Source organism: Mastacembelus armatus, chromosome 4, assembly GCF_900324485.2.
Source record: "Mastacembelus armatus chromosome 4, fMasArm1.2, whole genome shotgun sequence".
Taxonomy (NCBI): Eukaryota; Metazoa; Chordata; class Actinopteri; order Synbranchiformes; family Mastacembelidae; genus Mastacembelus; species Mastacembelus armatus.
Window position 1 is genome coordinate 27721864 of NC_046636.1, and position 15129 is coordinate 27736992.

Here is a 15129-nt window from a genome sequence, read left to right on the forward strand (position 1 = left end):
GCAAAATAATAAGTGATAAGGTGGTTCCAGAATATTTTGAATAATTAATTATTATAAGTGACTGTGGGCAGAGTCTGTACTTGGAGATGCATCTTGATGTAACAGGTGAACAGGCAGATATAAAGTATTAAAATCTGTTTTCAATGAGTTATTAAAAAATATGTCCTTCCATTAAAATATGACCTTTGCACCCCATAGGCATTAGTCCCCACAACTGGCTTTAGTAGTGAAATATTTCGTGTGCTTTAAGTTGTTTTTTTTTTTATCGGCTATAGTTTTATAGGTAGTATACTTTGCAGGGGTGGAAAGTAACGAATTACATTTACTCACGTTACTGTAATTGAGTAGGTTTTTGTGTACTTGTAGTTTTAAAAATCTGTAATTTTACTTTGACTTAGGTATATATATTTTTAATAAAGTAAAAGTTAAAAAATTAAGTAAAATGAATAAATAATACTGAACCGGAAACTACTGCAGTGTTTCCGGAGAGTATTTAACAGTGGCGCTAAATTCCCACAGAGATGGAGTCATCAACATTGACCCTCCTCCTGATGCACCGGTTGAAGAGGAGATTGAGGCTAATTCTGATGAAAATATTGACGAGCACCACTGGCCATATTTAAAAGATTAGTTTTAAGTTAAAAAAGCTAACACTAACAGCGTTATCATGTAGTGCAATCAGTGTTTACCCAAAACGATCAAACTCTCTGCTTACGAGAACTCTGCGTCAAACCTGCGCAAGCATGTGGTGGTAAGTTTAATTATATCCCAATTGTTCTGTTGCACTGGTAGTTTAAAAGAAGTTTAGTAAGAGGCTTTACTCAAATTAGTCACGAAGACATCGATGCATGACACAGCTAATGTTGGTTGGCACAATTTGCGGGTAGCTAACTGACAAATAGGCTACGTCTAACTGTTAACATTGTCTTCTTTTCCTTTGGGTTGCTCCCCTCAGGGGACATCACAGCGAATCATCTGCCTCCATTTAACCCTATCCCCTGTATCTTCCTCACCCACACCAACTATCCTCATGTCCTTCACTATATCCAAGAACCTCCTCTTTGGTCTAACCTCAGCATCCTTTTACCAATGTATTCACTGTCCCTCCTCTGAACATGTCCAAACCATCTCAATCTGGCTTCCCTGGCTTTTTCTCCAAAACATCTAACATGAGCTGTCCCTCTGATGTACTCATTCATGATCCTATCCATAACTGTTAACATTATGTGACGTGGTCAAAAACAGATCGCATAATATAGCTACCCGAACCCATATCCATTTACACGTTTGAGTCAAATCCATAAGTTGGCTTGTTGAGGATGAAGTCCACTAACTTTGAAAACCAACTGCTGCTCAAACTTAACAAGGAGCTGTAATGTAGATTAGCAGTTGTGTTGGGCAGTTTTTTTTCTGCAACAGTTGCCATACAGTTAATTTGTTAAGTTCTTTGGCCTTCTTTCATATAGTGGAAGTCACAGCACCTTTGACTGTGGCCTTTTTTGACTTGGAGATTTGACATATGGCAGTTGGTGTTTGTTGAGAAGTATGCCAACTTGAGTGGCACTAAAATATGACTTGCATTCCTATATGTTTTAAAAGTTCTGTGTTTTATTATTGAACTTTAATTTGTAACCTTTTTTTTTGCTTATTTGACATGTAGAACAGTCTGATACCTGATGCACTTTTAAGAATTTGGTTTTATTTCATTGAACAGTTTATTTGCACAATTGCAATATTAGTATTGATGAAAAGAAGGATGTTTGTTGCACAAAAATACATGACATGCATTCCCAATATACATTAAATGTCATATGTTGTTGTGGCACTTTAATTTCAAATGTTTGTCATACAGAGCAGTAAAATAAATTAAATGTAGTTTCCTCAATGTCATGTGTCGACATGCCTTATTTTATATTCACTGCAAAGTAACTAAGTTACTTTTATTTTGAGTAAACTTTAAAAGGACTACTTTTTTACTTTTACCTTAGTAGCTTTTACGATGATAATTTTACTTGTATTTCATCCAAGTAAGAGTACTTTTACTTGAATAGAATTTTTTTTGTACTCTTTCCACCTCTGATAGTTTAACTTCAGCACCAATAACGTTGTACATATACATTACAATGACAGTAAGAACTATTATACTACTGCTAATACTAATACTACTATTAGCCTACTGGTAATACTAATACTACTACTAAGAAGACACAAAACACCTTAGTAGTTTACAGACAACAGCCAATCATGATCCATGTTTTGTTGCTAGACAACGACTTTGCCAATCAGGCTGCACGAGGCGGCAGCGCTGACGTCATGGCTCCAGAAGCTGCTCCTGGATCGAGGATCAAGCTGAAGTTGGGAAATTCATTATCACCTGCAGGTCAAAGTAGGTACCGGAAACTCACTTTTGTCGTTCACTGTCTTTGTACAGTATCTACTTAGACGCCTTCATCCGTAGCTGGTCAACTTGTTTTTGACTAACCGGCCGTTCGTCTTGTGTTTTGAGGTGGGACGTTAACAGACGGTAACGTTAGTTTTGACGTTGACCATATGGAAATGAGCTGAATAACCTTTTCTTTTCATTTGTTTTATAGACGTTAACAGAATAATTTGTCCTGACTGAACGGTGTGCTGGAAGTAGCTAATTCAACCAGGCTAGTTATTATTATCGACATCAACAGCACTTTTTCCACGGTTTTCCTGTTTAATTGGCTTAATTAACGTTGTAACGTAGTTCACAGTGCAAACACATGCCTAAGTAATGTGTCGCTAGCTTGCTTTGGTTTCATATATTTAGGTGACCGTAAGCAAACCGATTTGTGACTGTTTATCTAGTTGGTTACTATTCTGTGTCTTTTCTGACCAGTCCAGTGGGTGTGTTGTTCAGATGTGAGTTTAAGTAACGTTAGTTAAAATTGACATAAAATGACACTGCACCAAAGGGAACCTAAGGTTGTATTGAAATTGTGACAGAGCTGACCTAGGATTTCTCCAGGCTCTTAAACAATTATACTCTCAGCTGCCAGTTATAACTTCATGTGTTCCTACTACAATGAAGTTAAATCTTAGCAGTTTCCTGTTATATCTTCAACTACCTGGCCTCTCCATTTGTGATTAAACAACAAACCAAACAATGAAATCTGTAAACACTTTTCATATTAGGGTTTTTCTCTTTGAAGTCTTTAACTAATAGGGTTAACACTTAGTTTAAGTAGTCAGACTAAGCAGGGCCCACGTTTGTTAAGCTTTGTGGTTGCGGGCTTGCCATCTGTCTTGCCAGACTGATTGTCACTGAAATAATGAGCTGACTAAAACATATGGTCACAAAATGTTCTTTACAAGAAAAATATAAACATTTTAAACACAGCTTCTTCTTGTATTGTGATGACTTCCTCCTCAGATGAATTATTGAAAATTTAAAATTATATCCCTTTGCACCACAGTATCTCTGTCAGGATTAGAGTATTAGAGTATTCTCCTACACATTTTTATTGGAATATATTTTTTGCATAAAAAAGGTTTTCTGATCATGTGTCTGGAGAGAAATCAGCGTACTGTTTCCCATTTGTCTGGGATTAGTCTGATCAGCTGATGTTAAGAGCATGAAGATAAGATTCTGGCTTTTCCCCCAAGCTGTAACCTGTTAAATCCTTAACCCTCATTGACAGTGTGACATCAATGTAATGATCATAATAGACTTTAAAATACTCTATAGCCCTAAATGCAGATTTAAAAAAAATCATAGATAAGTGTGTTTGCTGTTTATCTTGTTGCTTGTCATAAATATTTTATTATATGTGTACCCTTACAGTTGCACATTTACTTCCCTTGCCTTGTAATCCAGACTGTGCTAAATAGCTAATGCTAATCTGACCCTCTATTTCAGGAGCGGACTACGTAGGTGGATTCTGTGTATCTTATACCTGCAGTAGATGATCCAGACACATAGCCTGAAGGCTGCACCACAACAATGCCAGAGTCTTCCCTGGGTGAATTTTTTTCTCATATCTTTTAAGTCTCAGTTTCTATAACAATTTACATGAAGTGTTTTCCTTTTCTTAACAAGAATTAACAAAATAGCAAAGGCCTGTATTCTGTACATATCTGACACATTTTTTTCCCTGAAGTCAAGGACATTCACAGCAGCTCTGCTGAATGTAGAGCATCTCCCTTGCGGCAGCTTAACCAATCATCACTGCCACTGAACAGAAACTCCTACATGCTCAGTACGTTCTGCACGGAGGACAATGTCCAAGAATGTCTGTTGCACATCAGTCAGGTTGGTAACTCTACACAGCCATTGATTAGTACTGTACAATTTAAGTGCTCTTGTTTAGCTTTAAAACGTACAATATGACAAAAACCTAACAGTAGGCTTTTTACTGACATTTTTGTGGATTTAGATAAAAATTTAAAATTACATAGAAACAATGGTAGCTGGCCGTAATAACGGTAATAATAATGGTAGCTGACCCATAAATATTTTTGTATATCTTTTTTTTTTTTTTTTTCTAATACAGGAAATGTCATCTCTTGGCCTACCACCAGTTTGGACAGAGTCATCTGGCAGCTCAGAACTAAATGTTGTGGCTGTGCTAAATTGCATGTATGACCTGATTCAGCTGCACCGCAGGGGGATCCAAACCCTGGAAAACATGGAAGTGGAGCAGCTTAAATCAAACAGCAATGTGGACTACCTGCAGTTCACCAGCAGCCGCCAAAAGGTACAGTAATGTTTATACCCAGTAATTAATTACTTACTAGTTTTTGAAAAAAAAAAGTTTAATTTAGTAACTTGCTTTATTTGATAATGTTTATTTAAGCATTTTGGTCAGTGTGTCCATAATGTACTGTTATTGCAGGAGCAGCTTGAACTTGCTAAAAGAGAAAACACAGGACTTCTTGAGCGAGAACGACAGCTACAGCTGAAAGTAAAAAGTCTGCAGAACTTCCTGAAAAATGAAAAAGAAGAGGTACTTTGAAAAAACTGCTTCTGGCAATGTTGGGTGAATCCACAGGCTGTATGCCAGTTTAACTAGTTCTGTAAATGCTTATGACTTTTATGTTCCTCTTTCCAGGTGCAAAAACTTCAGAACGTAATTGCAAGCCGGGCTAGTCAGTATAATCATGAGATGAAAAGGAAGGAAAGAGAATTCAGCAAACTAAAAGAGCGTCTGAATCAACTTCTGGTTGACAAAAAGGATAAGAAACAAGGTTCAGTCTGTTTAAAATTAGACCAATACCTCATATAAACAAAGTAGAATTCCTCATGCCCTGGTTCAGTCAGCAGTTTTTCTTTATCACTTTTTTTGCAGCCATTGATGTATTAAACAGCATTGGAAGAGCTGATGGGAAGAGAAGCCTTTGGAAAACTGAAAAGACAGAAGCAAAGTAGGATCTTTTTTTTTTTATATATATATATTGGATCTTTTTTTTTATATATATATATTTGATCTACTCAGTGTAACTCTTTGAACTTTGCTTTAAAATCCATGTGTTTGGTAAATAAACATGCAGGAACACAGGAAAAAGAAACATGATCAGACAAAGTACTTAAAATGTGTTACCCTAGTTTTGAATCTAAAACATGTTGCACATAATCTCCTTTGTCAGTTTTCTAGTTGTAATTTATTTTAATCAGTATAAGCTTCAACCATAGGTGGCTGTGCTGAATCCCGGGCAGTAACGTTCCTATGTAGAAATCGGTTGTGATTGCAGAATAAAATCAAGTCACAACTGTGTCCTTAGGCATGAGGGCGAGATGTATAAGACTCTGCTGAGTGACTATGACACCCGACAGAGGCAGCTGCTGCTGGAAAATGCGGAGCTGAGGAAAGTGCTGCAGCAGATGAAAAAAGACATGGTATCCATTTTAAGTTCAAGAAAATCCACTTTGAAAGAGGATAAACATGACGATAATTACATACAGGTTAGATTTTTTTTTTTTTTCCCCATCCCTAAAATTATTTAGCATTAGAAATATTTGTTTTCTATTTCATTTAATTCTGTATTTATAGTTTCTGGTCTTTTTTCTATGTATGTGAAGACCTTAACATATTGCATGTAGCACTGCATATCATTTGAAATATTATAACATTTCCAGTACCTGAGTTTCTGCACCAATATTGAAACAGTACAATTTTAATAGGTGAGGTTACTTCTGGGACTGCCAACAGGTTTGCTTTTTTATTTAACAAGAAGCAAAGTTCTTGAATATTAACTTTTTTTTAATGAAGCAAGTTATTGAAGCCATTTATTAATAGGCCATTTACTTTACATTAACTCTATAAATATAACCAGCATTTAGTACTTTTCAGGCTAGTTAGTTGGTGCTTTGGACACTGGTGTTACAGAAAATATGTGGTTCAGTATGCTGGTCTTAACTGCATGAACAGATCTGTACACATTTTGAAGTTTAGTATGTTATGTATTTACATTATCATATCAGGCTGACTCTGAAGAGGAAGAGGAAGTCATTAATTCCAGTAAGGAAAGCATAGACCTGTATTGTGTTCATGCTCGAGAGAAGTTGACCAACAGTATTCGTCTGCAGTGGAGAAGACTGAAGAGCCATGTAGAAAGACTGGATAGCCAAGGTGCTCTTCATACGCAACATCAGTGTTTGACCATGACACGTGAAAGTTTTTGTCATGTAAGGATTCTAGTGGGTTTAATTATTCTCTAATCACAAAAATAGCTGTCTTCAAAATGTACTGCAGTTTGAACCTTGTCAGTTCACAAAATTCAAGCCAAATCTAAAATTGTATGGAAGCAACTAAAACCTGGACTGCAAACTGACATTACACACTGGATCCTTAGATCATGTTAAAATCAATAGAAAAGATTAACATAATTGTGAAATTATATTTTCTGTTTTGCTTTTTTAGCATCTTTGGCACAATTGAGTGAGAGTAAATACTCTGATGCTGTTCCACAAGAGACTCACGAGGAGATGGACAGACTAAAGGTGGAGATCCAGCAGTGCAAAGACTTTATTCAAACACAACAGCAGCTCCTTCAGGTAAGGCTGAGCTTACAATGAAATTTACTTAAAACCAAATTTTGACTTTTTAAAAACAATGTAGTTTAAATGACATTGTGGTTTAGATATACAGTATATGTATATGCTGTGATAAAGTCTCTGTGGAAAACACATTAAGTGCTGAGATGGAGATGATTGATGTGTGACTGACAAACTTTCTCTTCACCTGCAGAAAACCTATTTATTTTGGTTCATGTGTTAAGTTATGAAAAAAAATTGCTTTTGCTTCAATAGTAACAAAAGCCAGTCAGGCATTTAGGATGTATATTAGGTAATAATTTTGTCATGGCACAAAAAGCACTTAGATCAAGCAGTTCTGATTAATAGTTAATCACTAAATACTTTGGCAAATAAGGCTTTAGTGCAGTAGCAATTAGACTACACTGCCACCTTTGCTACCACAGTTCTCAACTCTGTCAAGACAAACTGCCCAAAATAAGTAGTCCTCATACTCACTTAAATCTGGTACAGAGGAACAGTTAGCCAAATTGCCTCATTTTGAAAATTATTAACATAGCACCTGATTATTTAATATAATTTTTCATGTTTGTTAGAGGTCATCATGATTATGCAACAAGACATTGCTTGACATTTTTTTTATTTTCTTTTAGATTTTAGTTTGGTAAAAACACTTTTTTATACACTGCCTCTCTTCAGTTCTCCAGTACACTTAAAGAAACAGGCTACTGAGAGGTTTTAAATACTGTTTTGAGTAATTGTGCTGATTGTTGAACAGTCCTTTATAATTTGTAGTTTTGTGTATATTTGAATTTTGAGTGTTGTGCTTTTTGCAGTTTTGTTTTTAACATCTATCTTTTCCTCATCCCTTAAGGGGACCACAGTGGCAATAAGCTTTTAGTGTTATTTTTGCTTTGTAAATTTTAAAAACCAGTGCAAAATGGTAGTCTTTATGGCTGTCAAATCAATCAATTCACTTGATTTAGTCTGAGAAGTTTACCTCTTGTTATTTTAATCTAAGATGAACATTTACTGAAACCTGGTTTTTGTGTTTAAGGGGATTGCGTTAATTACACAGTGCCTCCATAAATAAACCATGACTGAACCAAATCATACCTGCTGTTTCTCTTATTGTAGCAGCAGCTAAGTTCTCCGTGTGACGAGGACGCATCATCCCTGCTGAGCGACTGCTTCATGTTGCAGGAGAAAGAGCGGCTCAGAGAAGAGTGGAAGACCCTGGAGGAACAGAGAAAGATCTTTGAGAGAGAGAGGAAGAACTTTACAGATGCAGCCATACGACTGAGCCATGAGGTGATTTATAATACATATTATTCCAAATATTGGTATAAAATAGATTTCCGGGAAATGACTAAGTTTTGCTCTGTGAAAAAATTACTTTTTTACAATATATCTATTTGGGTTTAATAAGTGTTTTGATTGGTATCTGGTTAACTTGCAGAGGAAAGCCTTTGAAGAGGATCGCGCGACTTGGCTCAAAAACCAGTTTTTAAACATGAATCCATTTGCAGACTCAATGAAACCCCAGATGTCAAAGTCTAAAAGTGCTTTTTTAATATGTGAGTGTCTAGTTCTTTACAAACCCTCCAGTGTTACTCTGGTATTTAAAAAAAAAAAGTTTTCAGTAAATTCAATTATAGATAGATAAACTGAACATTGTGTATGTCAGTCATAATCCTATTAGAGTGTGACTGTCATGCAAGATAAGGTGGTCTAAAACTGCAGCTTTGTCAGTAGAAGAAAAAAATGTTTTCATTTTAATTGCTTACTTTTTGGACCACATATGTGAATCTAAACCAAGTTTAAATATTGCAATACAGTTACACTGTATTTTGTGTCTTTTTCACAGCCTTATCCTTTTTAGTGATAAGGATAAGTAATGTCCAATTTGTGTGATTAACAAAGTTTTGTATTTTCAAGCTGAAACAGTGGGGAGTGCAGTGTCAACGTCAGAAAAGTCTGACACAACCTCCCCCATGCACGGATGTATCCCGCTTACATCACAGTCCGCAGCAGACCCGTATTGCACACTCTGCCTTACCCGAGAAGACAGGTATGGTGTCTTTCTTTGCAGTGATTTCTGAAATTGTAAAACTCCTGACATAATGTACCTGTGAACGAATGCACTAAATGTATTGTCCATAACTGTGAAATTTGATTTTCAGCTCAACCAAACTAAAGAGAAAGACTGTACATGTTGAAGAATCAAACACCTTTTGTAATGGAAATATTCCAGCTCAGCACAACCTGTGGACCAATGGTGATGACCACAGCAGTCACATATTCAAGCAGGAGAAAAATAGCTCTACATGAAGGCAAATATTTGAATCTTTCAAATCAGAATTTAAGTGAATGTCCCTAAATTGTGAATGGTGTGTGGTATTTCAGAACTACACCTTTATGGTGAATGCGAAATACCTTAAAGATAGATTGTAAAATAATTGAATAGCTCTTCTGCAGAAGCCAAAAAAGGCAAGATTTGCTGCTGGTGTTCTGTGCTCTGTTACTGAGAGAAGATGTGTCATGTCTAAGTGTTTCCTTTTTTATCCAGTAGCTCACCGTTGTATTGTTAGATTACATGGTAAATGTATTTACTTTATTTATATAGTATTGTAAATCTTGTTTTGGAAGTTATACAGTATCTTAGGCTAATGTCATAGTCATTTTTAGTTTAAGTTTGGCCGTGCTTATTGCTCAGTGTTGCAGCTGAAGTTTCCCACTTTATGAGTTGGTGTTTACATCACTAACTTTAATGTTATCATGTGAAACATGTCACTTGGAACAGATTTAGAATGAAGATTCTGTGCTGCTGTTTTAATGAATGCATTAGGAAATTGAGTAAACATAGTTATGATTTGGTAGTTTTATATAACACATATATAGAAATGTGATTGAACAATATAGCTTACTTATAAATGTTAGATTAGTGGGTGTACTTCAGTTCAATAAGAAGAAAGACTAAAATATAATACAAGTTAGATCCTGTGTAGTAGAAATACAGCACTGTGACTGACACTCTGCAGCTATCAAGATTCCACTGAGGTAAACCAAAAGCAGCAGTTCCATGGAAATGTCTATTGAAGAGGTAAGCACTGAAGTAAATAAATTTATCACCAGCTACACTTGCTCTTGCATATTTTGCAGCTGAACTAACTTGTAGAGTTGAACATTATTCAGTATCTCTATTGCTATTCTCCACATGTATGTTAGGGTGCTGGTAACAGTCATCATTTGATTATTGAGGCCATTATTTAGGTACTTTACTGGATACATTGTTACATGCCGACAATTGATTTGAACATTGTTAAAAGGTATTTTCAAACATTTTCAAATGTTTAAATCATCTTTCACACATACTGTAATATACTGACAAGTGAAGGAGAGTCATTTAGGTAAGTAGCTAATGTCATTGTCATGTTATTATATAGGTTTATTGTATGTGTGTGTATATATATATATATATATATATATATATGCGTTATTAGATTATAAAGTGTTATATAGATGAAAAGGGGTGGGGAAGGGGGATAGGTTAGGGTTAGGGTCAGGAAGAAGTCCAACATTTGTCCTGTTCAGCAGTTTCCCATGATGCTTTTCTGTCAGTGCGACCTCACTATTATTAAAGTGGTTTACAGGTGAGTCAAGTCTGTGATGTTTTTTTTTTTTTTGAACTGTAGACTCACCTGTATCACTGTAAGCTCCATGTATTGATTAAGGTCATTTGATGTGCTTCACCTTCATTACCTTGAGTTATACGGCTTTGTTCACACTCATGTCTAAAGAGATGTTTTTGATCCGTGCATAGTGATTGTTGATCGGCAGCTGATTTTTAACATTACCAATAAAATGTTTAGTTTTAAACCAGAACATTATATCTTGCAGTAAAAACTCAATCTGCTTTAAGTGGTTCAGCTCAGAGAAACCAGCTGTTAAAGTGTCAGGACCTGGACCTGGACTCTGTTCCAGATCATAACATTAGAATCAGGACCAGACTTTAGACTCAGATTTAATGTGAAAGTCAAGTCAAATGCTGGATGACATCATGAGAGAGGGGTGTGATGTCACCAGGTGAGAGCGGTGCTCAGGTAAATGCTGGCACTCTAGTGATGCTCCCTCAGCTTGTGTTAAGAGTGTTAGCATGGTTGCTGAACTTAGCGCTCTTTAGCATTAGCTAATGGTGTCAGTCAGCATTAACATGAAGATTTAGAGGTCAAAGGTCACAGCAGTCAGCCTGGGTCAATCTGTGAGATGGCACCTTATAAATCAACAAACTTTTAATGCACAGGTGCAGTTTAATATGTATTTATATAGCTACACTTAATGTAAATTTAATATAAAATTATCTTTTTAACAGGTTTAGCTTGTGAATTTTTACAATTGTTGCTTTTGCTGCTGTTTGCTCTCTGACTGTGGATCAATCTGAGGCACCAGAAGCTGCTCCTGATTCTGGGTTTCTGTGGACGTCAGTGGGATTTTAGTGATTGTAGGGTGACAATTTTATGTTTTTAGTCCAGTCTGTTTTTATTGACAAGATGACAGAAATTCCAGTCCAAAATATTTAACGATAAGAAGCCTGACTAGCCTTAGGGCCCAGGTTAATCAATCATGAAAATATAATATATTCATATTTCTGAAAAGTGTTCTGTAAAGTTTTTGGCTACTAGATATTTATTTCCATTGATTATCATCAACAGTAAGATGATTGTTTTTAAGGATTTGGTGCGTTCCATTTGTTGCGTTCGAGTCCCAAGACATGGCCAATTTATGGGTACATGTTTGCAGTATCTTGGAAACGGATTCTCATTGATTAGATTACCCTAACGGTTTAGGAAAGGGGAACTGAACCCAACTCCTCCTGGAGTCAGGATGGGCTCGGTCCTTCGCCCAGATGGTTCCCTCCCCCCTAAAAAAGACTTGCAGTGGTCTGGTTTCGCCAAGCTGACGGGAGCGACCCCGCCTCCTCCCGTAGCGCACCTCAGTCCACTCAGTGACCTGAGGCCAACTCATGGCTGGGCTATAATGTTTTTAATATATTTATGAATTTATTATTGTATTTATTTATTTAGAAATGAGGTATGTATATGTCTATATTGTACTATGTGCTTTTTGACTTTAGTATAGATATGAGCTATAAACAAAAAAAAACTTTTATTAAATGAATTTAAAAAAAAAAAACAAAAAATATGAAACCCAAAAAGCAGTGCCCGTCGCAGAGGTCTGAGGTCTTCCTCAGGGTGAGGGCACTAAAAGAAATTCCAATGTGCTTCTGGCTGCAGCCTTCTTGATGTCCTGTTGGTGGTCAGAGCAAGAATGAGGGAGAGTGGCCGTGTGCTCCTATTTATAATCTCCTCCCCTCAGAAAAACTCTGCTCCTTTGCTTCAGCTCCTTTTTAACCCTTTTCTTTCAGTACCATGAATTACTGTTTAAATTATACATTTTAGCTTGTTTTTAATATTTTGAGGAATGTTTATTTATAGAGTATTCTTATATTTCGTGCCTTTTTGTTTTTTGTAATAGGAAATGTTCTAATCAGTTCAATACAAATTTTGCTTGTTTAGTTTTTAATATTTTAACAAGTGTGTATTTATATTTTGTCCTTTCTGTATTTTATAATATGAAATTTAATAAGTTAAATTTAAAGTTTGCTCTTAGGTTTAGGGCTATTTTTATTTAAGATTAGTAAAGCAATTAAGAGAGGTTAGGGTTAGGTTATAGGGACATAGCCACGATTATCATTTGATAATCCTCTGGAAAGGAAGTGAAAGAAAGACTTATTGTCTCATATACATGTATAGAGGGTGACAGTCGCCATGACTCTCATTAGAATGACTCACATTTGCATACTGGCTGTGATTGGTCAGAAGGAAGTTTGAAAATCAGCAGACTGAGAGCTCAGAGGACAGGCAGGTGGAGTTACATGTGAATAGGAGGCACTGTGTGAATTGAAAAGCAAGCAAAAAAACAATATGTACTGAAGAAAAAATGAATAAAAAAATATATAAGATGAAGTAAATCAAAACCATGAGATGAAGTTAAATCAGATGAAAAAGAAGAGTTTAAAAAATGTGTAGCTTGTCGCATATAAAATCCATCTATTTCAGACCTGCATTTTGACTAGTATCTCACAAGAGTGAATCTGTTTTCTTTTGAAATGAAAACAGTGTGTGTGTGTGCGTGCGTGCGCGCGCGCGTGCGTGCGTGCGTGTGTGTGTGTGTGTGTGTGTGTGTGTGTGTGTCATGAAGAAGCCAAATATGGATGGATGGCTACAGGTCAGATGTGGTAGCAAGTCATGCTGTGCTGGCAGTGGATATCCGCCCTCCTGTGGTAGCATTTGGAATTGCAAGATTTAGGGTAATCAATGAGAATCGGTTTTATTGCCAGGTACAGCAAAGAACACTTTATAGGTGGTGTCTGGAGCAAGCATATATGCAGGAGTATGTACATATTTTTATAATAAACTAGAAAGAATAAAGAATAAAAATAAAACAAATACTATGATGTATATACAGAAAAGTGAAGAGTGCGTGATGTATAGTGCACTTTAAGAGTGTTAAAGTGAAAAGTGTGTTAAAGTGTCTGGCTGGCTGTGGCTGTGGCTGTGGCTGCAGCAAACCAGACCGTGATGGAGGATGTCAGGATGGATTCGATGATGGCAGTGTAAAAGTTCACCAGCATCTTTGAAGGGAGGTGAAACTTCTTCAGCTGCCGTAGGAAGTAGATCCTCTGCTGAGCCTTCTTGGTGAGGGAGCTGATGTTCTGCTCCCATTTGAGCTCCTGGGTGATGGTGTCGCCCTGTAAGTGGAAGGACTCGACAGGGGTCACCGGGGTATCGTAGAGGGTGAGGGGGTGGTGGAGGGGGGCTGGGTCCTTCCTGAAGTCCACAATCATCTCCACTGTTTTGAGGGAGTTAATAATATAATATAATATTTAAGACAACTGCAATATATACCATACTTGAGTAATAATACAAGCTGTATAATCTTCACATTTTTTTAAATTTACTGCCCACTTCACATGGTTTATTTATCATAAGATATGTTTGAGAACGCTTACTGCTTGAGTTTCAGCCATTGTTAATTTTGACAGCAGATTTTAATTTAGTTTTAGTCATAGTCTTTTGATTAAAATGCAATTTTAGTTTTAGTCATATTTTAGTCATCTGCTTTGTTTTAATTTTAGTCTAGATTTGGTCGACTAAATAGCATAAGATTTTAGTCAACTAAATCTACTGTAAATTAACACTGGTTTCAGCTGACCTTGATGATGTTGACCTTTTGTTGTTTCTGCAATATTTTTCACCATTAACTGAATGCTTATTTTCAGCGCTCTTGTCCAATGAGTCTGCTGTCTTTGGCTGGTTATACACAGATCTATTCAGTAATTGGCAGTGATGCAGGGTCTTTGAGTGTCTGAGTGGATGACATGAACAGAAAAGATATCAACACCACTTAGAAGTCATTTTATTCATCTGTCACCATGTGCCTTATCGAACTAACACCCAAACAATTAGTAATAAACTTATGATTTGGATTTTGATTTGTTGGTGGACATGTTCTTTGCAGACAATTTAAGTACAGTGTAATATTATTTCAGAAAATAAATTTAAAAAAAAAACGTTGAAAGGCGTGGAGTCTGGCGGTGAACTTCACCCAGCAACGAGGGAGGCCCCGCCCCCTCAGGTTCCAGCCAATCACAGCGCAGCGCTGTGACACTTTGAGTCACGGAGACACTGGGGCAGAGACGCTGACGTTCGGAAGAGAAGTTTGCTGTTTGCCGAGAAGATGCTGTGTTTGGACATTTGTATGGTTAGTGTTTAGTTTGTTGAAGTTTGCGTGTTGTTGGACATTTTTACAAGCATTAGTATCGTGTCTGAAGCGGGATAGGCTAATGTGGCCGGGTTAGCGTCAATAAGTCCGAAGCAACACTTCAAAGCACTGACGGCGCCTGTTTCCAGCTGTAGTAAGGTAAGACAAGGAGCTATAATTGTTAAATTAATTGTGATTCAATAGTAATAATGTTCGTTTGGTTTCCTAACTTTTGTGAATTTTTATAGTTCAGCCTTTATTGAGTCACCTTTTAGCCTGTGTTGTCACCAAATTCATTTGGCACA

General features: G+C 36.5%; 1 protein-coding gene across 2 annotated transcripts; it reads left to right on the forward strand.

Annotated features, from left to right (window-relative positions):
• Positions 1 to 545: 545 nt before the first annotated feature.
• LOC113129277 (afadin- and alpha-actinin-binding protein-like) lies at positions 546 to 10427 on the forward strand. 2 transcript variants are annotated; one of them, XM_026305179.1, is made up of 15 exons: positions 546 to 751; positions 2267 to 2386; positions 3887 to 3989; positions 4128 to 4279; positions 4521 to 4724; positions 4863 to 4973; positions 5079 to 5214; positions 5316 to 5391; positions 5749 to 5929; positions 6449 to 6596; positions 6888 to 7021; positions 8138 to 8311; positions 8460 to 8577; positions 8939 to 9071; positions 9184 to 10427. In XM_026305179.1, the coding sequence occupies exons 3-15, from the start codon at positions 3971 to 3973 to the stop codon at positions 9329 to 9331; spliced, it is 1734 nt and encodes a 577-aa protein (XP_026160964.1). In that variant the 5' UTR covers positions 546 to 751; positions 2267 to 2386; positions 3887 to 3970; the 3' UTR covers positions 9332 to 10427. The 2 variants fall into 2 exon arrangements, with proteins under 2 accessions (XP_026160964.1, XP_026160965.1); XM_026305180.1 differs by having other exon boundaries at positions 4869 to 4973.
• Positions 10428 to 15129: the final 4702 nt, after the last annotated feature.